The sequence below is a fragment of the Coptis chinensis genome, chromosome 6 (assembly GCF_015680905.1).
Source record: "Coptis chinensis isolate HL-2020 chromosome 6, ASM1568090v1, whole genome shotgun sequence".
NCBI lineage: Eukaryota > Viridiplantae > Streptophyta > Magnoliopsida > Ranunculales > Ranunculaceae > Coptis > Coptis chinensis.
Window position 1 is genome coordinate 20,578,943 of NC_141461.1, and position 25,677 is coordinate 20,604,619.

The 25,677-nt window shown below is 37.9% G+C and overlaps 3 protein-coding genes across 3 annotated transcripts; 2 read left to right on the top strand and 1 right to left on the bottom strand.

The window, feature by feature from the left end:
* Nucleotides 1–1,410: 1,410 nt before the first annotated feature.
* LOC147492029 (FMN-linked oxidoreductases superfamily protein) lies at nt 1,411–6,932 on the top strand. Its single transcript, XM_086568686.1, has 3 exons — nt 1,411–2,181; nt 4,303–4,409; nt 5,694–6,932. The coding sequence occupies exons 1-3, from the start codon at nt 1,759–1,761 to the stop codon at nt 6,445–6,447; spliced, it is 1,284 nt and encodes a 427-aa protein (XP_086424812.1). The 5' UTR covers nt 1,411–1,758; the 3' UTR covers nt 6,448–6,932.
* Nucleotides 6,933–8,727: 1,795 nt separating this feature from the next.
* LOC147492030 (uncharacterized) lies at nt 8,728–10,514 on the top strand. The gene has a single exon (XM_086568685.1). The coding sequence runs from the start codon at nt 8,855–8,857 to the stop codon at nt 10,295–10,297; it is 1,443 nt and encodes a 480-aa protein (XP_086424811.1). The 5' UTR covers nt 8,728–8,854; the 3' UTR covers nt 10,298–10,514.
* A 5,970-nt stretch (nt 10,515–16,484) lies between these two features.
* LOC147492031 (2-oxoglutarate (2OG) and Fe(II)-dependent oxygenase superfamily protein) lies at nt 16,485–21,372 on the bottom strand. Its single transcript, XM_086568687.1, has 12 exons — nt 21,270–21,372; nt 21,069–21,184; nt 20,870–20,987; nt 20,722–20,785; nt 20,113–20,180; nt 18,584–18,642; nt 18,324–18,489; nt 18,184–18,203; nt 17,281–17,327; nt 16,978–17,058; nt 16,806–16,895; nt 16,485–16,728 (listed from the first exon to the last, which is right to left on the bottom strand). The coding sequence occupies exons 3-12, from the start codon at nt 20,902–20,904 to the stop codon at nt 16,591–16,593; spliced, it is 768 nt and encodes a 255-aa protein (XP_086424813.1). The 5' UTR covers nt 20,905–20,987; nt 21,069–21,184; nt 21,270–21,372; the 3' UTR covers nt 16,485–16,590.
* Between the last annotated feature and the right edge of the window lie 4,305 nt (nt 21,373–25,677).

Consider the following 25,677-nt stretch of genomic DNA (forward strand, 5'->3'; position numbering starts at 1 on the left):
ATTGGTACAGGAAATTTTGGATCCATATATAAAGGTGTTCTTAATAGAGATGAAAGTATTATAGCAGTGAAGGTGCTCAACCTCATGGAAAGAGGTGCATCCAAGAGTTTCATGGCCGAGTGTGAAGTCTTGAGAAAGGTTCGACATCGGAATTTATTGAAAATCAAGACTGTTTGTGCCAGTATTGATTTTGAAGGTAATGACTTTAAGGCTTTAGTTTTTGAATTCATAACAAATGGAAGCTTAGAAAGTTGGTTGCATCGAAGCTCATCAGATAGATCACGAAGGCCTTCGAGAAACTTGAACCTTATCCAAAGGTTAAATATAGCGATTAATGTTGCTTCTGCATTGGATTATCTTCATAGTTATTGTCCAACGCCAATTGTTCACTGTGATCTGAAGCCAAGCAACGTCCTTCTCAATGATGACATAGTCGCCTATGTTGCTGACTTTGGACTAGCAAAGTTTCTTCACGGGAACACTAGCATTTCTGTTGAAAGCGAAACAAGTTCAATGGGTGTAAGAGGAACTCTTGGATATGTCCCTCCAGGTATGGGTTTAACTATTTTAATTAGTTGTTGTGAATTTTTTGAAATCTATGATCGTACTTAAGAAAGCAATGAATGTTGTGTAGAGTATGTAATGGGTGCAGAGGTCTCTACACAAGGAGATGTGTACAGCTATAGAGTAATGTTGTTGGAGATATTTACAGGAAAGAGACCAACTGATGCAATGTTTGACGATAGCCTAAACCTTCACAACTTTTGTAAAGCAAACTTAACTATGGGATTGATGGACATTTTAGATACGTGTTTTGTTCTTCAAGAGATTCCAAATGGTGATAATGGTGTTGAAGAGCAGATATGCATGACAGATGGAATGAGAGAGTGCCTGACTTCTGTACTAGAAATTGGTGTTGCATGCTCATCACATTCAGCTGTCGACAGAATGAGCATCAGTGAGGTTCTCAAGAAATTACATATGCATAAAGAAGTCATTGTTGGAATTCAAGATCACGGAGAAATGTAGAAACCGAAAAGTACTTACTTCTGCAGAGCTGTTTCAATCAAAGACTCCGGTGCGCAATCCCTCATGATAGCAACTGCAAGCCCGACCAACTTCCTAATTTGATGAAGCATAAAACTCTGCCCCACAGGCCACAACCTCACACTTAACAAAATCACGATTAATCCTTAGAAATTCATATATACATCAGAAATTTATAGCAAATAAGCATATACATATACTGATCAATTTGTTTATACTTATTATTCCTTGAAAGAATCATTATACTTACTCCTCAAAAGAATTAGTACAAAGGAAAATTAATTTCATATGGCAGCCCGCTATTAATTTTTTATACAACTCATGCATTAATTATATTTCAATGGAGGAAGGTCAGTCAATACTATGCCAATGGTAGGTAATGCAGCTAATGGCAGGTAATGTTGGGTACTGCCTGTATGCCTGTATTGCAGACTTGCAGTTGTTAATAGTTTGATAAAAATAAAAACTGAACTATCAATGTAGCAGGCGGGCTAATTGGCTAGTGAAAGACAATATTTCAGTTAAGAACAAGACATTTGATGCCTTCTCTGCTAGATATTTCGATTATTTCGTTCAAATAATGTCGGAGGAGTATCGGTATATGCGAAGATCTTCAATAACCAATAAAAACACTATTCTCTATTACAAAGCCCAGCCCAAATTCGACCTTCCAAATCCCTGACTTTTTGGAGGCGGCCATGTCCTTGATTCATGAACTTCTCTTTAACATTCTTCTTAACTAAACAAAACCCATCTCATAAACTCCATTCCTTAAACTTTCTCTTCACACTTTTCCCAAAATCATTCATGACTACACCAACTTCTGAACATGAAGATGATGAATGTATTTGTTCAGACACTAATGACTTATCACTTTTAGAACAACCCCTTTCTTCAAAAAACTCCCCGAGTTGTACTTTGAGTAAAGACTTGTATATTGAAAGAGCATGGGCTCATTGGAAAAAATTAGGACAGCCCAAGTTTATTGTTGCTCCCATGGTTGATAATTCTGAGCTACCTTTTCGTATGCTTTGTAGAAAGTATGGTGCTCAGGCTGCTTATACTCCTATGTTGCATTCCAGATTGTTTTTGGAAAATGAGAAGCAAAGGAATATGGAGTTCACCACTTGTAAGGTAGTTTACTTCTTCCTTTATGTTTTGGTGAAATGTTGTTTGTTTAGAAACTTTACTGTATGGTGCAATGACATGTTTTGAAGTACATTGAGTAAATGTTTTGAATCAACATAGTTAGATTGTTTGAGTACATTGTTGAAATCTAAGAAGAAGTTCTTGAACTATTTACCACCAATATCACGTAATAAACAATGATAATTAGAAGTAATTGTTGTAGAAACAACTAGCAGTCTTTTTTAACATGCTTTAATGGACGTGAAAGTTACATTGCTATCACGTCACAAATATTTTGTAGTAGTGTTTAATATATAATGTTTTTTTTTATTGTTAAGTGTATTAGTAGTGTTAGAAAATCTAGTGCAGAGTGTATAAATTAGAAGGGAAATGGTGCAGCAAGATTGGAGTATGGTTGTGGAATGGATCCAGGAATTTTGAGGGTATTCAAGTCGAAAAGCAACAAGGAAACACGTGAGAAAGGATTCCCTCAAAAGCACAAGTCCAAAGGCATTGAACTTGATATTGAAAAACAAACGCCATAAAGAATTATCACAAAAATTGCGTCGTTGAGAATTTGTGAGAGAAGAGTTTTCCGTTAAAAATTTAAATAGTACTAGATCCAGAATTTGTGAAAGAGGTTGAGATTCGCAAAAAGAGAAACCGAGAAGAGAGAGAATGGGGAAGCTGGAATTCTAGAAAGCATGAGTTGCCATTGAGGTTGTTCTTTTGTAATTCACTTATCTGCTTTAAATTACACCAGTCATTCTTTCTGGATGAATATAAAGATGTTCAGTTTCTTAAGGAAGTCAGCTTTGTGGGTGGCGGTAAAGTATGGAATTAGAGCATGTAGTTTTACATTCAGTGTTGAAAACCCTATCCATAATGTGGGTCTGCCCTGGTTACCGAGTTAGTTACCATGTCCCTTCGAAAAGTATGTGCATTTCTATATAACTGCATTTCTCTAATCCTCTATTATGAAGTGTATGGCTGTTTCTAGTGAACTAATTTTCACTCACTAAAGAAGAAGACATACATTTGAATTTGTGTGTGTTCTCAATTAAAAGTATCGGTCAATCCTTTCTTCTTTTGTTTTCTAGCTTCATTGTACTTTTGAAACACACACATTTTCTTGGTGCTACAAAATGAAAATGCTTCTTGAGTGAAGATGGTATAGGAAGATGAAGCAGAACAATGAAAGGGGCTAAATTGATTATTTTATTAATTTTTATAACTCGTACAAAAGTTAACGCATGGCGTATAGTTTTTTTGAGGAGCATATGCATATAGATTCTCCATTGGTTTAGTCAATTTGACCCACATGTATTTCATACTTTCTCCTAACAGAAATTTTCAAGTATTCTTGTTTGAGCTTGCAAGTAACAGCAGTGGAATAAGTTACATATGGCTACCATCTTGCTGCAAATAATCCCTATTAAGAGAAGAATTTTTTTTTGTAGATTCAAATTAGCTGAATTTTATGCAACAATTAGGCTAGCTACAGAGAAAAAAAATATCACTCCTGTCTCGTAAAAGGTTGTCATACATCTTGGATACACTATCAAGTAACTATCCCCATCTAACATTTTACAAATGCATCCTATTTGAAAGATCCATCGGTGGACCTGTTAGCGTCTCTTTAGTGGTTCCTTATGCCCTAATCAAGTCTGATAACTTTCACGATCCAACTGTCCACTCTTTCCAAATAGTCAAGTAATAAACAGTTTGCGATAATCAAGCTATGACGAAATTCGACTTTAATACTGTCATAGTGTCATCTATTATCTATATTACATCACCAAGATAATATCAGTGTATTCAATAGGAACTAATTATTTGTTTGGCACCCCAACATACTTGTGTAGTTGAGTCTTCTATGTATTATGGACAATAGCTTCATAAGCTGATTTATGATGAAGAATTTGTTTTTTTTTCCTTGTTTTAGTGCTGTTTATCTTGATTTTATTCTAGACCTGTTTGTTGTTACCTATTTTCAGTTCTGCAAGCAGATTTCTTTCAAGAATATCCCATTAATATCTTTTTTTGTTTGGTGAAATAGAGAGATTCATCCATAAGTATATTGGTTTCAACTAAGTAATACATCTACTTGTTTGATGAATCTTTCAGGAAGATCGTCCTTTGTTTGTCCAGTTTTGTGCAAATGATCCTGATATATTATTGGAAGCAGCAAAATTGGTGGAACAGCATTGTGACTATGTGGACATCAATTTAGGGTAATTACTATTATTCTTAGTATTTATGATTTATTTTTATTTCTTTTATGTTATTTTTTTATTTCTATAATGTTTTTGCTTGCAAATTGCAACCCTATGAAGAACGGTAATCAGTAAAATTCACTTGATTTTTTGGGTGATGTTGGAAATATTAAGAACGAATTTAGAAGAAAGACAATAATTTTGTAGGAACTAACTGTTGCTTGCGAAGATCCATACTTAATGCGAGACAACAAATACTAGCCCTGAGTGTCTTTAACCCTGGAATGGAGGTGCAATGGAACTAGGTGTCGCTTGCAAACATTTGCTCTCACTGTGAGACCACGAATAGCGAATGCTACCCTGAAGATGCCTAATTGCCTATAACCCTGGAACCCTCCAAACTGGTGGTCCATCCCCTAATGTGAGACTGTGAGTACAAGAGTGACTCCATCTCATACCCATAGGGATAGCCATAATTGGTAGATCAATTGCTAGTTTCATTTGCAACTCCATATACAGAGTTGGTCTTGAAGGGATATGAATCATGTGATACATAGCGAAGGCAATCAGAACAAAAAGGAAGAGGGACTCCTGGGAGTGACATCACAATATCCCTTAGATGACCAACTTAGTTCAGTCAACCAATTTTGAATAGGAATAGGAAAAAGAAAGACTGGAGGCTCCATGTATAAGAATATTCTTCTGACCAAAGTTGACTGTGCGATGTAAATATGTTTCATATAGGCTGTCCAAATGAACAGCGTAATTTAGACTTTTCTCGTCAAATTATCTGTATCATGTTATAGGATTTTAGGAATACGTGACCCGAACTACCCAAAAAGGACGGATGAAGTAAAGTACCTTTCAATTGATCAGTAGATGGATGGTCTTTTCTCTGGATTCAAGTATGAACCTGTCATTAAGTATGCCATATTAGTGATTTGCATGTATCTGCTGTTATGAGAAAACATTAGGAATCTTGAGCCTTATGCTCGATGAAGAAAGCAGGTTACTAGATTAACTATCGATCTCCAACAGAAGGGCTTATCCTTGTATGATCTAACTGGAAGTCTGGGACGCCTGTCCTTGTGAAGTTATATTTATCCCATAATTCACTATTCCACTGAAACTTATAAACAATTTTTTAGGTAGGCGATTGACTGCAATATTATACCAATCTCCAGTGCTCCTGTCTTACGTTTCTGTAACAAATCCTATATTTCGATCAATTGTTATTTAAGGACATTTCTATTTTGCATATTGTACTTATTGGCTGAGTCTGCTACCTGATGGAATTTGCAGGTGCCCGCAGCGTATTGCAAGGCGAGGGAACTATGGTGCTTTCTTGATGGATAATCTCCCTGTCGTCAGATCTTTGGTACAAAGCCTTGCAGACAACCTTCACGTGCCTGTGTCATGCAAAATTAGGATATTCCCAGATATGCAAGATACTATCAAATATGCTAGGATGCTGGAAGATGCAGGTTGTTCCCTCTTAGCTGTTCATGGACGAACTAGAGATGAAAAGGATGGAAAGAAGTTCCGAGCTGATTGGAATGCCATCAAGGATGTCAAAGCTGCGCTTAGGATTCCAGTCCTGGCCAATGGGAACATACGCCACATGGATGATGTCTTAAGCTGTTTGGAAGAGACAGGAGTCGATGGTGTACTTTCTGCTGAGCCTCTTCTTGAGAATCCAGCTCTTTTTGCTGGATTCCGAACTGCAGAATGGGTAGATAAGGAGGAAGAAGGTATTGAAGGGGATTTACTAGACCAAGCAGATCTACTAGTGGAATATTTGAAGCTCTGTGAGAGATACCCCGTGCCGTGGAGAATGATTCGTTGTCATGTACACAAACTGTTGGGAGACTGGTTCAAGATCCATCCAGAAGTTCGAGAGGATCTCAATAAGCAATCCAAACTCACCTTTGAGTTTCTGTATGACATTGTGAAGAGGCTTAGGGAACTGGGCACAAGAATACCGCTTTATGCAAAGAGTAGTCATGCAGCATTTTCACCAAAAGGATTTACCAATCAGGCAGTGCATGAATTCTAGTTCTGTGGAAAGTTGGAGGTGCCAATCAAGAGGATCACAATCTTAATTTCAGCTAGGTCTTAGATGTCTGACCAGATTTGCTTAACAAATTTAAATTAGTTTTTTTAGTCTCATTTTCAGAGGCTGTAGTATGGAGGAATTGGAACATTCTGGATACTGGTGGGAAGTTGACTGCAGAAGAGGTAAACAGTTTTGTATCAGAACGCACTGAATGTTTGTGAAGGTGCAGAAGAGGATATGAATCCTCTGGATTTCTGCAAGATCTTCAGTACTTTTGACTACTCAGGTATCTACTCCTGCATGACATCCTTCATTGAGTTCCTGACATTTGCTATATCAGAAAATATTATATTTGCTCTATACAAATTACGTTCATGTATTTCAGTTTCATTATGCAGCACATGTAATGCCCACTAATTTAATCAACTTGTACTTTAATCGAAATTGAATTAAATGGCTCCGAATCCCGAGTCATATGTTGTTGACCATTGTTCTGACAAACCAGTGATGTTTCAGCTGTTTCTCTCCGACAACTCCCCACCAATTGGATCATACTTCTAACCATTCATGCTTGTGAATCCAATACTTTTTAAATTCTTGTTCCAATGCATGCTAAAATTTCCTTCACTGGTTTTCATGGAATAAAACAATAGTTAGTTAGTTAGTTACAGTAAACTGTTCCACAACATTTCGTGGACTGTTGTTTGCACTGAGGTCAATTTAAATGGAGGTGCTGTAGGCACAGATAATCAATATAATACTCTTAAAATGGAAAGCTGATGTTAGTGCCTCTCATATTTGCCAAACTAATATAGCACTTAGTTTGGTTCCTTTTTCGCCCCACGGACCCCACCCTGTCCAATTGAAATAAAGAAACCAAAAAGGTGAAACCCCGAAGTATGTAAAATGTACCTCTGCTGATATTTTTAGTGATGTTATTTGTCTGTGTCTGACTTATATTCATCACTCTTTGAGTTGGGGCTGGAATTGATTCTCATGTTTAAAGTTTCCAATGAAACATCGATATCAAGAATTGTCTTAGTTTCTGATGGAATAAATTTAGACAAGCTTAATTTGATATTTGAGATAAGATTGACAGCATGCTGATTACATTTTCTGATAGGGTTTTTGAAGATATGAGTGGGGTGTTACGTGATAAACTTTGTATTCGAATATGAGAAATATATGTGTGATTCCTTACTAAGTGCATCACTAACACAGTTAGGCCTCGCATCTCAGCTTCAGTGAAATAGTGAATGCACATATTGTTGGCGCACTAAAGGTGATTTATTTTGTTATGATTGATGATTGCCTTGTTGAAACATAGTACCCCAACGCAAATATAAGCTTTGACACTAATTAATGAGTATGAGTGGATACCTATCCTCAACTAACTGTATATTATTTTAAGGTTTGAAAATGATTAGGCCTGCAGTTATGAAACATCCCTGCAGCCCTGTATGACACTAATAATCTACCTTGCTGAGATTTTTCTATGGAATAGCATATATGCTGTATTTCAGGTCAGATAATCTTATGTATCACATAATATGGATTATGGAACTTGACCATTTTTATTATAAGGAGAATGATAACTTTATAGTTTATACACTTCAATTCTTTTTTATTGCCATTTTTATGTTCCTGCCGAAGTCTCGCATAATTCAGGAAGTTTAAGTGAATGATTTCTTAAAATTAACTCTTGAAGCATCATTCTGACAAGATGATCAAATTGTATATTCAATTATTCATTCTGAGTTAGCCACTGTTAATGAATTCACTTTTACCAGCATGCCCTTTGCTTCATGTGAATAATTTATGACATCCGAGCTCCAATTTACTGGAAAAACTATGGATTTCGAAATCTGAGGAGTTCTATTATGTGTTTCTAGAAGGATCGACTTAAGGTATTTACATTTGAAATCTCCAATATCTTCTTACGCTTTCTCCTGGATCACTTGTGCTACTTGTAAGTTTTTTGTTTACTTTTTCCCGATTTTTCTGTTTCGAAAACGGTAATCTTACCAACAAAAAGGCCACCCTTTCATTCAATCATTCCATCTCGTTTAAAAAAAAACCCGTCATTTCAGTATTTAACACCATTTTTAAAATATGTTCAACACCAGTCAAGGTCAGCAACCAATAAAAACCTGCAAATTAAAGTTGGGATTTATTGGCGAATCCATGACACTAATATGAGATGAAAATGTTGCTTTTGAAAACGAAAGGACACCTACAGCAGCAATTTCAATTATAAAGACCGTGTTTTCCTGCTAGCTCGTGAACTTCTTTTGTCTACTTATCTCACTACTCACTACTCTCTTCTCCACTTCTCTTTCATTTCATTCTTTCCAGTCAGTCTGCTTAATTAAAGTTCTTGTAGAACCATCTAAGACAGAAAAGAGGTATGAGTTATTTCTACTTCATTTTTTTCATCGTTCTATCATGCATCAATGTTCATTGCACTACTTCACTAGGGACTTCAAACAAGAGGCAGACTATAGAGATCATAATTGGTGGTGGTGGTAACAGTGGTAGTACCCCCGTAGATTGTCCTCCTCCGCCTCCTCCTCTTTGTCCTCCTCCAGAGCCAGAGTCCTTACCTCCACCACCGGTGCCAAAGCCTCCATCTCCCCCACCGCCACGAAAGGTACCCACACCAAAGCCTCTATCTCCCCCACCACCACGAAATGTACCCACACCAAAGCCTCCATCTCCCCCACCGCCATTAATCTTTGCGGACCAACGCCTCGCAGTAGTCTACCCAGTAATCCAAAAATTCAAAAATCTCATCACTTGTGACCCCCTCAACATCACTAAAACATGGATGGGTGCTGATATTTGCAAATACAAAGGCTTCTATTGTGATACTCCACCAGATAACATCACTGCTACCGCACTTGCTTCTGTCGACTTCAACAGTTTCCGACTAGGGGCTCCTTCTCTTGATGGCTTCCTTGATGCACTCCCAGACCTCGCTATTTTCCATGCCAATACTAACAACTTTGCTGGAACAATTCCTTCGAAAATCCTTGAGCTTCAATACCTATATGAACTTGATGTAAGCAATAACAAGCTCTCTGGTGCGTTCCCACCTGCTCTTCTTGCTAAAAACAATCTAACATTCTTAGATATTCGATACAACTTCTTTTCTGGATCCGTTCCACCTCAAATTTTTTCAGGAAATAATCTTGAAGTTCTCTTCATTAACAACAATAATTTCATGCAAAAACTTCCTGCAAATTTTGGAAGTACACGTATTCTCTACCTCACTCTTGCTAACAACAAGCTTACCGGCCGTATCCCTTCAAGTATAGGCAAAGCGTCAGCTTTAACTGAGATACTACTCCTGAACAACCAGTTATCCGGTTGCTTGCCTTACGAAATCGGGAACTTAACAGGATTAACACTTTTTGACGTGGGAAATAACCAGTTAACAGGTCCTTTGCCATGCTCATTTGGGTGTTTGGGAAGCATTCAGGCGCTTAATTTAGCTGGAAATATGCTGTATGGAGCCGTACCAGAAGTGATATGTGCATTGGGGAATCTGAAAAACTTATCATTGTCGGGAAATTACTTTACGCAAGTAGGACCTGTTTGTAGGGACTTGATCAGAAAAGGGGACCTTGATTTGAAGAAGAATTGTGTACCCGATCTTCCTTTTCAAAGATCGCCGGTCGAATGTGCAATGTTCTTTTCGCATCCTCGATGGTGTCCATTCAGCAGTTCCTATTTTTACATTCCTTGTATGCCTTCACATAATGCTCATTTATCGAGGAACAAGACATCATCTTCTGCATATAAGGCTCCTTCACCTACTTATCAAGCTCTGATAAGGCATAGGTTATAGTACATTACTTCGATTTTCGTCTGATTTGGTACTCCTTCACCTAGGTTCAGGACACACGGATATGATTGTCTAATAAGGTTGACTTTTGGTTAAGGAGAAAATCTCTTTGGCCTACCCAGTATGCAAGTCTTCAGGTGGTAAGTAATGCGTCATCCTTATTTATTAATGTATACATGTTGAATGTTTCTGTATGAATAAAAAATCTTTAATACCTTAATCATGATTGATATTATATTTCATCTTGGAGCGGGAAACAATGTCGAAAATTCTTGCTCATTTATCTGCCAATATTGGCAATTTTTCAAAAGAAAATTTATCTACCGACTTTTAGGCACTCCATGTTAGCCAATATATGGATTAGATGTATGTATGCTTTTTCGTGTCCATGAGGGAGTCACTATTTCCATGGTCTCCCCTTTGTAAGTTTTGAGCCAAATCAATCTGCTTGAGCGGAATGCACTGGAAGATCTACGTGCAGAACAGGAAAGAAATAACTCGATATAACAAGCTGAACATCAGTTAGTTCTGGCTCATTAAGAAGGTCTATAGAAAGAAATATTTGTTCTGGCCTGCAGTCCACTAACCTCATGGTTGCTTTCCTCGTCTGTTGTGTTTGATAGAAATATGTCGGCCTAAATAAGCCTAATGTTGTACTTTTTGAGATTTCGTACATGATTTGGGCTTGATATTCGCAGCACTTTCGGTTTATTTTCGATAAGTAGGTAAGTTGTGTTTTATTAGTGAGAATAAAACTATTTTATACAGCTGATATCTTAAGTTGAAATTGATTTTTTTAAAAGCAATTTTCAGTAATTGGAACACCGAGGTCAGGCAAACAGTTTTCCAAAGTTGACAATTATTACGTGTCTTCAATTTCTCCTCATACTTTACACAAAAGAAAAATGCTTGATGCTCAATGGTCTTCAGAGTATCAATGCAAGGTTTAATGAATATATAAACGAGAGGACTCTATGTTAGTGGAGGTGTCTTTCACTCTTTTGTACTGGAAAAAGAAGAAAGGACAAATATTGAGATGGACGTAAAACGTTAAGTTGGCTATATCTTACTTCCAGTCTGTTTGTGCGAGTGTGAGTACTTACTTATCTAGCTGATTGTCTCATTCCCTTGCTCATCTGATTGTCACATTCCCTGCCAAAATATTTTCACATGTTCGGACTTCTCCAATGATTCAAGACCATCAATTGAACACTGTAGCTATGTTCTACGGTAGAGGGGATCTTAAAAAGCCATGAAGTTAAATGGAAAATGAGATGAACTTCAGTTCTCTGATCAGCGTGATCTGACATTTTCTTCTAATTATGGGCTTGAATTTGCTACATAAGATTTGAACAGACAGAATTGTCGACGAAAATGTCCTAAAATGAACAATCTGAAGTCTGAATCACGGAGGAGCCAGTTAGTTCTAAAAGAAAGAACCATTAGAGGACGGAATAAAAAACACGGGTCACTAACCAAAAAAACACTTCTGTAAATGCAACTTTGTAGGCAAACTAACTAAAGTATATCACTGCTAAAGATGTTATTCAGGAGAACATCTTTAAGCAGTGATATCAAGAATTTGGTGTTTTTTCAACTTCAGGAGAACTACATGTTGATGAAAACACCAAAAAAACACCAAACTAAATACTAAATCGACCAATATTTGGTTCCAGGTTTGGTGCTGTATCAAATCACTCACGCGGTTTTGCCAAAACCGCGCGGTTTTTCCAACACCGCGTGGACTTGGCGCTTTTTGGCAAACCGCAGCGTGGACTTGAAACTGATATGGGCGGTTTTGCCAAAACCGCGTGCGTTTTTTCTGAAAATTAGAACTGTGGTGCATAGAACTTGAAAAATTATGAGTTGTGCATAGAAGTTAAGAAATTAACATTTGTGCAATTAAAGAAATTAAGAATTGTAATTCAAAGTCGAAAAAATTAAAGAAATTAAAAACCTATAATTATGATTATGCAGTCCAAAATCTATGATTATGATATAATCATATAATATCCAAAATAATCCAAAACCTATCATATTACATCAAATTTATTTAGCTCTCTTCTTACACCCCTTACCACTCGATCCCTCTCCTCTCTCTATTTGGACATTCCGAAGCTGCTCCTCTAAGTTCCTAATCTTAGACTGATGATCTTCTCTGCATGCGCGGAGGTTAACTAACTACTTCACTGAAGTTCCTCATATCCCTAATGTTCTTTTGCGTGTACACTTGCCGCGATATCCTCATACGCTTTCCGAAGTCTCATCATACGACACTGGGATTGGATTTGATATGTCTAAGAATATGCCTTCTCTTTTCTTGGCTATAATGATACTGGCGATCCTCATCCCATCAAACATAAGAACACGGTTCTCATATCTTTCCCGAACCTCACCGAAAATCCAAAAAATACGATTAATAAAATTACATATTATATATATAATGAATAAGATAAATAAAACAATTAAACTCACCATGGTATCTTGATCAATTTGCGGCTCTAACTTCGGATAAACGAGCATGAGGCACCTCGGGAATGGAAATATAAGTAGGCTCCCCATCGTCCACACACGACAAACATCCGAGGATTACTTGGCGGATTACGAGAGTCGGCCGATATGCATTCGAGAGGTTGTGGGTTGTAAATGTGCCGGGCGGGATGAGGAATACGTAGCTTACGCCTCATCCCTTCCGCACCACAAACTTCGAAGTTGCTAGCCGACCAACATGAGGCAACAACGGACCCATGGAGACACGGTTCCACCATCTATAATCTTGATCGCAATCGCTTTCAACAACAAAAGAAGACGATCCGCCAAGGACCACCACTAGCATGAACTTCATGAACTTGAATTCTACCCTACGACTTTGCATCACTAACATCCGGCATGGGAGCACATGGAACTCCATAACGCCCGGTCATCTCGCCTCCAACATCCGCCGCCACCAGACCAAACCCGATCCGTCGTGGTGGCAAAAACAACTCGTGGACGTGACAACACACAAGCATGGTGTACAATTTGGATCGTCAAAGGCATGAACAAACGCCAAGGTCTCCACTCAATAGATGACAATGATCTAATATCAATCGAGCACGAGCCATACGATATATTATTCCTAATCGCCCTCATTACGAGTCAAGTGAGGCCCCGACCAACTAGCAAATCTAGGGCGAGTATCGGAATCATGTCTATGTTAGGACAAAGACATCGAAAGTACTCATAAAACCAAATCTCTAAAAGTCCCGTGAATCCTTCAATCTGAGGACTTCTACTTCTGAATGTCTTTGAAGCTTTATCTAACGCCGATATCAATGTGGCATATACTGAGCTACCCAGGTCATAATCTCTCATAGTATGCAAATCAGATACATAAGCATAATATCCCAGTTGTACCGTAGAATGACCATTGGGAAACAAAATATGCCCAATAAAAAACATCAAAAAAGCCTTAACATACTGACGAGACCGGCACTACCCCTAGAGAATGATCAAAGCTAACTCATTTCGTGTTCGGGATGCAAGAGGGGTTCCATATATGCAATCTTAATATGAGATAGCTAAATCCCAGAAGAATCATAAGCATCCGCACCCAACGAGGAAAACTCATAAGCATACTATCCATATTCTCATAATTTGTATGAAAAGGTATCGGTTACCCTATACCGATACTCAATCCAGAAATCATAGTGAAGTCTAGTGGTGTGAACCCTAATAACTCCGCACAAGGAAAATGAAATGTATGAGTTCTACTCCATCATCTTTCTACTAAAGCTATGACCACTGCCCAATCAGCCTTCTCATAATCCGTATCAATCAAAATACCCAAAGGTGTATACAAAATATTATCTCTAATATGTACAAACTCATCCAAACTCCTAATAACCTTCCACCACTCTCTAACACCAAGTAAAGCCGATCTAACTTCGGTGAGTCAACAACATCTTGATATTATAAAAAAAAATAATCATTATAAGATAAATAATTAATTGGTCCAACTCAACTAATTAATATTCAAAATATTTAATCAAAACTAATTAATTACCTGAGTATTAGCCACTGCACTCGATTTTGTATCACGTGTAGAAGACACAACTTCCATATCAAGTGTTTCTCCAGGTGCAAATTGCCAATCAAAGTCGTTCATCTGATACTCCAGTACATAGGGATGTCTATCAGCCGGCGCGACATCCTCGGGTTCTTCTTCCCCACTGTCTTCTCCCCCATCGTATTCTACTTTCTCATCGCCAATGTCGTATGTGTACTGCCAATCATCACCGTCGAAAGGTTCAAAATGATCCATATCAAATTTTAAGAGTTTAGGTAGGTTTTGTTTTTTTTTAACTAAAGAGAGGATTTTATAATTGTGAGAAGAGGTGAAAGTGACTGAACCGCGCGACTTTGGAGTTGTTTATATAGAAGTAGCACGCCGTGTTTTGAACACCGCGCGGTTTTGCCAAAACCGCGTGGGCTTGGGCCTGTCAGTTGGGCTTTAGTGGCACGGTTTTGGCAAAACCACGTAGTTGCTTGGTGTTTTTTTGATGTTGCTCCTAAAATTGCTTGGTATTTTTTTGGTTTGGTGTTTGGTTTGGTTAAAAATTTTGTGTTTTTTTGTTGCCTGCTAAAGATGCTCTAACTACCTGATTTATGGTACGGAGAACCATCAAAAGGATGATGAAAATGAAATCATTGATTAAGATTAAGATCAATGATTAAGCACATGACGTTAAGAGTGTTGGGGAAAATAATACCAATTGATCCCCACTAAAATAGTTTGTATATGAACACTCTAAACTCCAATCAAAATCTTAACTTTCACCACAACTAACAACTACACTGCTAAGAAATGAAATTATCTATTACAAATTAAACAATAACAGTGTAAAGTAAAAGCATAACATAATGAGACAAAATTTAGTGGTTCGGCCAATTATGCATACGTCTACAAGAGCCCAATTGCGGATCCAGGAAAGCAAGAGTGGGCTGTAACACACTCAACTTTTCCGTCGAAAAAAAAAATACTAGTTATAATAGTGTATAATTCAGCCCAAAAAAAATATGTGTAATGTAGTTAGTTGTAGCAGCCCCTCTTGAGTGGCAATCTTGGATCCACCTCGTGCAAGAGTCAATCCTTTTAAAAGTATGGAAAAAATATTACAATCACTTCTCACAAGTATCTCCAACTTATTATATCTTTCTTCACTTATCTCTCTCCTTACAAATTTTTCTCTTTGTAAGGGTTTTATCCTAATGTTGGTTTTTCAAAAACTTATGTTGCTCAAAAACCTAACTTTAGTTTTATAGTATTCTAAAATATCAGTGAGCTGCGAAATTTCATTTCCATCCGACATGTCAATGCTGAGATATCATGTCCAAACGACGTGACGAGGGTCGTAGCAAAATCCTACATGAAATGGCGAGATCGTTGCTAACCTATTTTTTTAGGTTCGATGCATGCAGATCGGTCAAACTCCTCAGAGCCGATCCCGTGAGGTCGTTCAGCTATGGTGAGGACCCCCACAAAGAGCACGCATCAGTTGTATCCTTCTATTTCTTTATAAAAGTGAGATTCTGTTGTCACCAGATCAGCCTAGCTTTGATAAGGCATATCAACACCTCCAATGAAGATAAAGCTCGAGAGGGCCTTAGCTTGCTCTATCTAACCCAAGTTGCAGTCCATATGCCTAAGCTTACCCTTGCCCAAGTTGCGGTCAGTTTGCCCTAGCTTTCTTGGCCCAAGTTGCTCTAATATGGCTACCGACAACAAAGCTTACAAATGCACAAGAGTCTACAGCGTTTGGTACTTGGTCCGCATCTGATACAGTTTCAAAAGTATGAAAATCCATAGTGGTCAATTTTGGGGTCATACTCTAAAATTGTGATCCACTTGATGCAGCCTTAGCCCCCACAGAGTCCTCGTACTGTGCCTGTCAAGAGATGGCTTACTTTCTTTGTGGGCAACAATACTATTTGCTGTCGAATATTTCTAGAGGCCCAGGATGACAGAAGCTCCCAAAGATCGAGCTATCCTCAATACCTTCAGAGTTGTTCTTTTTTGTTCTGCCCCTCGTTTTGGTTCAAAAGTAGGAAGGGTCAAAATGGCAGACCCAGTAGACACAGTATGCCTCAGAAATGCAACTATTGTCTCATCAATACTAGTACAAACATATGAATACCTTTAGAATATACATTTGAATGCAACATCAGTAAATTTTATAAGTGAATCTATTTTACATAAGATCCCGAAAGCCATTTTCACAAAAACCTGAGAAAAAAGAAAGACAGGGAAGACGGAATCATGTCTCTTCTGTCTTAAAGTTGGTGAGGACTTTGCTGACCAAATGCTCCCCGTAAACAGCTTTTTCAAACTTCTCGACTCCACCAGTCTTTTGCTTACAAAAGTCCAAAGGCATCACAACAGCATCGAAGTTTGGCTGTGGTTGCAACACAAAAATGCTTAAAGTTCCATCTAATATGTCCAAGAAGAAAGGCAATCAAGAAAAAGGAATACCTCATAGAAGAAGGCTACAGATACCCGATATTTAGGAGAGTTGTTGATCACCCGATGCAGAGTGGATTCGTACAATCCATTGGACCAAATCTGCATTTTCTCCGTGATTTAAGTTGATAAACAATATCCAATTAGTTATATTAGTTAGTGACAGTAGGATATGGATATAAACCTTCAGCATGTCACCAATGTTGCAGACAAATGTGCCAGGAATCGGTAATGCCCATATCCACTCCCCAGAAAGATTTCTCACCTTCCAAAAGTTTTACAAAACCATTTTCAGAATGCTACTTAGCTGATATAATAGAAAAACGAACAAGACCTAATAAACTTATAAAAGAAATAAAAAACAAAGTCCTGAACCCTAGAAATATTTCATACTTTGTGGTGCAATTATTTCTTGGACGTGATAGTTATTCTTTTGCATTCGCCGAAAGGTTCTAATTTAAAAAGTGAGTCAAGTTGCTAAACCTACCTGAAGCGCAGATATCTCATCGTCCTGATTGACCAATGTCAAAAGGCCTGCGATGCAATAAAACTCAAACTATTGACTAACAGTTTTATGACTCACGGATTTACCTTCCTTTTATATAACTTAAATGTATAAACTAAACAAATATAAGTGTTTCAACAAGATTTGCCAAATATGTTTCAACGAGATTTGCCAAAACACACTAGTTGGGTCGGAAGTGATCTTTTCAGAAGAGATTGCGAAAGGGATGGTTGTTGGTGAGAGTTGAGACTGGACTTCGGTTTGAAATTGCCTATGTACCCAAATGTTGTATTGTCTTGGAATCAAGTCTCGATATGTAGTTCTGGAGAATGACCAATGTTGGATTTTATATGTCGGATTGGTAATAGTTACTTCCTCGTTCTCCAATATTCCAATCGTGGGATGAAGTTGGAGAACTTGCTGGAGAACCGTCACACGATATGAAGTTGATGGAAGTTTTGCAAACGAACTTGAAGGTGGATAAAGTTGTGGAAGTTGTTTGAATTGGTCAAACGACTTCCTTGTCCAAGTGAAGACACATGTTTAATTGAATATCAAATATATAGAATTTGCGTTGTTGTAGGTAGGGTCTGAGTATGGGCTCTGAGCGTGAGCTTTTTGGGCTCTGAGCATAGGTTTTATTGTAGGTTGGTTTTGAGCGTGGGCTTTGAGTGTGGGTTTGTATTAAATTGGGCTTTTATTGGACCACATTTGTGGGGGTTGGAACAATAAGCATACAAGTGTTTTTCATTAATTGAACACAATAAGTTGTTATACTCAGAAATAATACAACAGACATGTTAGCATTAAGTAGACTGGGCGAAGCAAACACAGACCTTTGTGAGTTTGTGGTCATTATTATTATTTAAAATTTGCTGAACTTACCATAGTCTGTGTGAGCTCCGCTGGATGTATTTAGACAGAACATACAAAAAAAAAACATCATTCACATAAGAGCCTGCAAAACACAAAATGGAAGTCCATGTGCAATTTATCTGGCAGCAAAACCAGCATTGTAACATTACCATCCGATGTCATTTTCCAGCATATACGGGCTATTGGAGACTGAGACCCCTGGATAGCCGATTAGACGCATTACCCAAAATGGATCTCCAGCTCTTTCTCCTTCAAACTCGTTTGGCGAACCACCAAGTGCCAGTGCAATTCCCCGCATAATTTTTCTTGAAAGATCTATCAAGATTAAAATATACAAAAATCACCGAAATAATCAACTTAATAGGAGTTCAAAAATCACAAGGGGTTTTAATCAATTAGGAAGCCATGCCTGTAACAAGGCTGATATACTCTTCCATCACTGAGTTGAAGTTCGACGGATTAACAGGCCTGCAGGAAAAGATTCACCATGCTGTTTAATTTAATCAAAGTTTACTAAACGTCGGACAACTAACATCTACATTTCATGTAAACTTTTAAATCAGTACAGAGTCCATAAGCTCCAGCAGATAGATCAGAGAGGAGCAGTGAACTAACCAACTAACTAGCGTACTATTAACTCGATCGCTTTACTACCAATTGATGAACAGAGAACTAAACAACTAGCCTAAGACCTGATGAAAATGAAAATTTTAAGGAGCTTTTGTGACAAGGAAAAACAAAAGTAAGAGAGTCACAACATAAAACTTACATCAGAACGCTACAACACAATGGAATCCAATCTAAATGCAAAACCTTAGAAATTCCAGTCCGCTAAATGAAGAACTCCCAGCTTCCCAATCAAAGAGAATTTTTTTGCTATTTACAATGATTCATTTGAAGTCCCTTTCCTCGTGGTCAAAGTGCAAACACCTCTACGGTCCTTCCACAAATTCTTTGTAATGCCTTTATGAATGTGATTTATTAACCCACCTAGACTTAGTAGTACATGGATGAGTAATAAGCCTATTTCCAAAGGCTTCCGATATCCTACGAGGTTGAGGCTTCCAATATACTAGGAGGTTGACCCTAGGCTTACTATAACAAAAAGGCCTGCACAATGTTAGACCACACAGGGGCATAAACAAGAAGGCTATCCATATCTTCTTTAGAGTTGTTGTGATGTGGCCCTTCTTTTTTTTTCCCCTAAATATTTCTTGCTTATTATCCAATTCTATTCTTCTTTTCTATTTCCTTTTTCTGGTCAGAAACTTATTTTTATTCATTTTTTGTGATCATATCTTATCTGAATTCATTTTTTGCCAAAATATAGAGAGATACACCAACTTAGAATTCCAAGAATAGAAATGAACAGAATATAGTACCACTCAGGCGTGAGGAAGACAAAATGTACATATTGATCAATTAAAATGTTTAAACAGTCACCTGTACATTTTCAACGCATATTCTATAACATAAACATGAGAGAAAAGTGCTTTTAAGGATTTATATCCTAATACATGAGATTTTGGAATTTCTATTTTCCTCATTTTGCCTGAACTTTATTGAGAAAGGATAGAAGCACACAGAAGACCTTCAGGAGTAGAAATAAAACTTCCAGACTTAATTGCAAATGTAGTCACAACAAACAACACTAGCAGCTGTGTTGCATGGGTGCGGGACGAGTGTCTGGTTTGGACACGGGTACGACGATTTGGACACGGCGAGATTTGAGAATTAGGGTACTGTTTTGCTTGCGTCCGGGTGTCCGTGTCCTTGTCCGTATCTGTGTCCGCACGACACGGGTACGTGATACTGAGGAAATTAGGGCGTACCCATGCAACAGAGACTAGCAGTGTATCATACACTTCAGGATACAGGAAATTATTCAAGTTGAGCAAAGGAGAATGGTTCAACATAAAAACAGAAATGGAAGTATACCAGTGATTATGTCCTTCCAGAGTTTCCCCAAGAGCTCCATACATCCCATGTTTAACTTCTTTATAGCACTGAAATATGAATGAGGATTGGAAATTAAATGGTTAAAAGGACATGGTCCAAGTATTATACCAAAAGCACAAACACAGCTCAGACTTCAGAAAGATGACAGTTGACACTAGAAATGATCTTTTACCCAGATATCAAATACACCCATCATCGACAGGATGTACACTCCAGTTGATACTTACAACATATGGATCGAAAACCAATCTGACACCCACCTGTACTATATAGGAAGCTTAGAATACCATTCTACGCGTGAAACAAGTATTGACATATGGCACATTGGCTTAATTAATCTCGGATCAAATTTCAGTAAGTGCAACAATCATTTCAAAGTTCTTATGCAAGCCCTCTTTCTTTTAGTTCTCTTGAGGAATGAATTTACTAACATGGAACTAACTAGTCAGGCCTCTGTGGATTATGTCATTAATTCCCCATAATAACATTTAATTTACAAATAACCAAATGTCAAGGAAACAATCATATCGAAACAACACATATAATTCAGAAGTACATAAACATAAGAAACAATTAAATATTACATACGTCAATAGCTTCATGCATATCAGGCTTGCCTTTGGTTACATTTTCACCTATTCTCTGATATCCCCTGCATTAAAAAAAAAACAAAAACGATATCCCACAAATAGATACTGAATACACAAAACAAAAATGTTTCCCATTACAAACAAACCTGAAACCAGTTTTTGCAGTCATCTTAATCTTCATTTTTCCTCACAAGGAAGATTGAAGAACTTTTGTGTAACATCTCTAGCTTCTTTTACAAGTGAATCAGGTATACCATGACCTTTCTAGTAAGTAAACATAGCATTAACAAAGATGGTAAAAACAAGATTACAATATAGTATAATATAGTAAAGTGAGAAATGTACCACATAGAAGAATCCAGCTTGTTTACAAGCTTGATCAAATTGTTTAACAACTTCACAAACACCTTCATCTTTAACCATATTTGGATCATTGCATTTAGCCAAGAAACGACTAATATCTAAAGTCAATAAACAGTTCAAAAAGTAATCAGTAATCAGTAACAACATGCAAATTTACGTAAGCAACAAGAATACTAAAATTACCTATTATCGGGATGGACTTGAAGTTAGATGCCATCAAGTACACTCAAGCCTCGAATGTAGTGGTCACACTGTCACAAGTTTTATACTCTTTTTTATTGGGCTTGGGGTTTTTTTTTGTTTATTGGGCCTTATTAATGAAGTGAAACTAGAAAAACGTTTATGATCATCACTCGGGTCCACTTTATAGGATCATCACAGATCACGGCACTCACAATTAGGGGTGGGAATTTGGCCCTAACGACCCTAATCCGGCCCTAACCAACCCGACCCTAAGGCCTTTTAGGGCAGGGCTAGGGCTAAAGTTCTAAAACATAGGCCCAACCCTAATTCAGCCCTAACCAAGCCCTAGTTATAGTTTTACATTTTCATTATAAATACACGCACCATAATTGTCCAACTCTTTGTTAAATATTTTAAATTAAAATAGCATTGTCCTTTGTAATTTATCACTTACATCCAAGGGTACTTCCAATAACTTGTCTTATATAACAAAAACTTATCAACCTATCTAGCAGCCATGAAGAACAATGAGCACTAGCCTAATAAAAAAATAAGACTTTATTCCTTTGATTATCAAATCAAAGTCTATAACTTATTATTCTCAATTTATTTTCCCACTTACTTTTATAAATTATATTTTTATTCACATGCAAGCCAAGTCTAGAACTAAAGGTTTCAGTCCACACCATTAAAAGCGAAATACTGAGCGGACATTTGTAACCGACGTAAAACCAAAAACAACATTTGTCCTAAAAAATGATATTTGTAAAACGAAGAAAATATATAGGCCCGGTCCTAAAACCCGACCCTAAAACCTGGCCTTAAAGCCTTTAAAGAGGGCTTAGGGTAGGATCAGGGCTTGAGATTTAGACTTGTGACCCGGCCCGACCCGACCCTATGTTGACTTTAGGGCCGGGCCAACTAGGCCTTAATATCTAAAGGGCTTTTAAATGTTTAGGGCCGGGCTAGCCCGACCCGGCCCATTGCCCACCCCTAACTCACATCCAGTGGCAATAAAAAATTGCTTGGATTTCCAGGAGCCTATTTTTGCTGCAATATTGCTATGTGCAGTTTGCTTCTAGTATAATCAAGAAGTGCCACATGGTAGGTGAATAAGGGGTCAAACTCAAAATTGTGTTCTGCTCCCATTAAGCAAACTTTTTAGTTTTCTTTCACTATTTTCTCAATAATGATATAAAGATCTTATTAATTTGATCTAGATTTACATAGAGATACGTGACATGTCTCTATGTTTTTTTTTTCCAAATATTTTTCCGGAGTGTGGAAACACCCATATAGTCGAAAAAGAGATCTTTACAGATGATATCTGGAGGTTTACCATGCCAACTCATGTGACGAGCTAAAGAAATGTCATACTATGCCAGTGTGTTAGCTGCTGGATTACCTTCTCTGTATATGTGGTATATGTGGATGATGGATATGTTTTCGAACAAGGAGAAAAATTGACGAATATCCTCAATGATCCCAGCTGCCTCCCATGGACTATCCTTGTCTTCTCCCTTAATGCAATTGATCAAAGCCTGTGAGTCACTTTGGATATGTATGTGGGTGATGCTATAGGAGATTGCTAGGTACAGACCTAGTCTCATGGCCAAAGCTTCGACCAGAAAAGATGTTCCGATAGGGACATAATCCACTGAAGCAGCAACAAAACCCCCGTCATAATTCCTTAATACACATCCCAAACCCACATGGCCTGGATTTCCGTGACTCGCACCATCAGTGTTTAGAGTAACGTATGGAGCTGAATGAGGCTTCCAGCAGAGATGGAAGAGTTGTTTCGGTCTCTTAGGCTTAAGGAGTAGTGTCTGGGCATCCTTTGTGCTTCTCTAAAAAACAAGACTAGCTCTGATTGTGCCTTGAGGAGTCACCCTTTTTTGTTAAAAAAACATTTCATTTCTGCTCTTCCAGATGTTCCAACAGATGATTGCAAGAGTTCCATAACAAAGGGTATATCGCTCTGTTGATTTCTTAATAATTTCTGAGTCTCTGATATCCATATTTGCGGTGTGTCATTGAAAGGTGCGTTAGCAATTTGGGGGATTGGGCTGATTCTCCATATTGTCTGAGTAAAAGGGCATTCTTGGAACAGGTGTTGTGAGGTATTTGGGTGGCTTTTACAGAAGATGCAGTATGGGTTAAAGTTTAAATCTATATTGAATAGGTTAGAGGATGAGTTTAACGCATCAAGCGAAAGTTTCCACATGAATACTTTTACTCACGGAGGGCACCGAAGTTTCCAAATGATTCTCCAGTCAAAGATAGGGGGGTTGTGGTTAACGGTTATTGCTTGATACCCCGATTTCACTATGTATTTCCCATTAATTGCTAGCGTCCAAATTCTTCTGTCGGGATTTTCAGTATGCGAAAGTGGAATGGAGGTAATTTTTTTCGCAATATCTTCCGGCCAGTAGTGGTAGATGATGTTAGAGCGTCATTTCCTTGTGTTGCTATCAATGAGGTTCTTCCTTGTGTTGCTATCAATGAGGTTCGAGACGAAAAGCGGTTTGACAGTGGGATTAGAGTATATTGGAGTAGTGATACCTTCCTTACTTGGGATCCATCTCTCTGTGAAGAGGTTGATATCTGAACCATTTCCTATTTCCCATCCTAATCCTTTAGTGAGGACTGTACATGCCTTTAGGATGTCTCTCCAGACTCTAGAGTTAAGTGGTTTGGGACACACAGTCGAAATCTTGATTTCGCAAGTATTTTGTCTTGACAATATCGACCCATAAAGACCTGTCGCTTGCAAGGACTTCCCAACCTTTCTTGGCGAGGAGAGCTAGATTTGTATGTTGAACATTTCGGACTCCCAGTCTGTCATATAGCTTTGGCTTTTCAATCATTTCCCAATTAACCGAGTGAACTTTTTTAGTGTTTACTTTATGTCCCCAGAGAAATGCACAGCAATGAACGTCAATGGGATGAGTAGTCACTTTTGGTAGTTTAAAAACCCCCATATGATGATTAGGAATTGCAGAGCAAACCGCGTTGATTAGTGTCAGTCTAGGACGTGTCTCTATGTATTGCAATACAAACTAAAGTTATCCAAATAGTAAAGGGTCCTCTATTGGGCGTGTCTCTATGTATTGCAATACAAACTAACGTTATCCAAATAGTAAAGGGTCCTCTATTGGGCACTCATCAAATTGGATTGGGCAACCCCCCCAAAAAAAAGAAATATTACAAGTTTGCCATCAAAGCTCAGGCCTAACAACCAATCCAACCGGTCTCGCCATAACGAACCCCTCGGATCGTTTGAGTGTGCACTCAAACGACCTCACCATATAGTTTGAGTATACACTCAAACAACCTCACTATATAGTTTAAGTGTACACTCAAGTGGTCTGTGCGTGTCGTTTGAGACAAAACTCTTGGTTTTTTGCTAGACGGCATGGTGGGGTCGTTTAGACTCTTTTAGGCGATATGGCGGGGTCGTTTGATTGGAGACTCTTTTGGGCGATATGGCGGGGTCATTTGGGGACTCTCTTGGATTTGGGGACATGGCGGGGTCTCTTGGGCGACATGGCTGGGTCGTTTAGACTTAAAAAATTCGGTTTGTTTGTCACGATGTTCATTTTAAAAATCAACTTCCACTTAATCAACCCAAACTCGAACTTAAACTCGAAAACGACTTCATCAAGCTTGGGCAAACTCGAACTCAAACTCGAAAACGATTTCATCAAACTTGGGCAAACTCGAACTCAAGTTTAATCAACCCAATCTTTCCACCTAAACTCTAAAAAAAATCAAGTTTGAAATCATCAAGTTTAATCAACCCAATCTTCTACCCCAATCAAATTTAATCAACCCAATCTTTCACCCAATCAAATTTAATCAACCTAATAAAGTTTAATCAACCCAACCAAGTTTGAGTATATACTCAAATGGGACATGACTCAAATTGGGTGAAATCGCCAACTTCAATTCTCATTGTTGATTCATAACTCAACACTCAAAGTATGAACACGATAGAAAACTCGAAGTTTTTTTTTTTTTTTTTTTTTTTTTTTTTGAGAGAGATGATACCGGCTACAAAAGGTTTGAAAAAAATGGTAGTCGGTATGCGTTGAGGTGGAGGGAGGGGGTGTATTGGGCTATTGTTGTTGGACTTAGTTGTCGGACTTAGGCCAGAGGCTCCCCAATGCAATTTGATTAGTGCCCGATTAAATCACCAATAGTAAATCGCAACAATAGGTCTGAAAAATAGATCTATAGGCGTGTAGCACTATTCCTATTTTCTTTTTCCTCTTAATTTTTTTCTCATTTCTTTCTCCATATCTATTTTCAATTTCCTTTAATCTGCAAAATAAAACTCTCTTATTATATCAAATCACCACTGTTCTTCTTACATAACAAAGGTGTGACATTATTAATGAAAAAA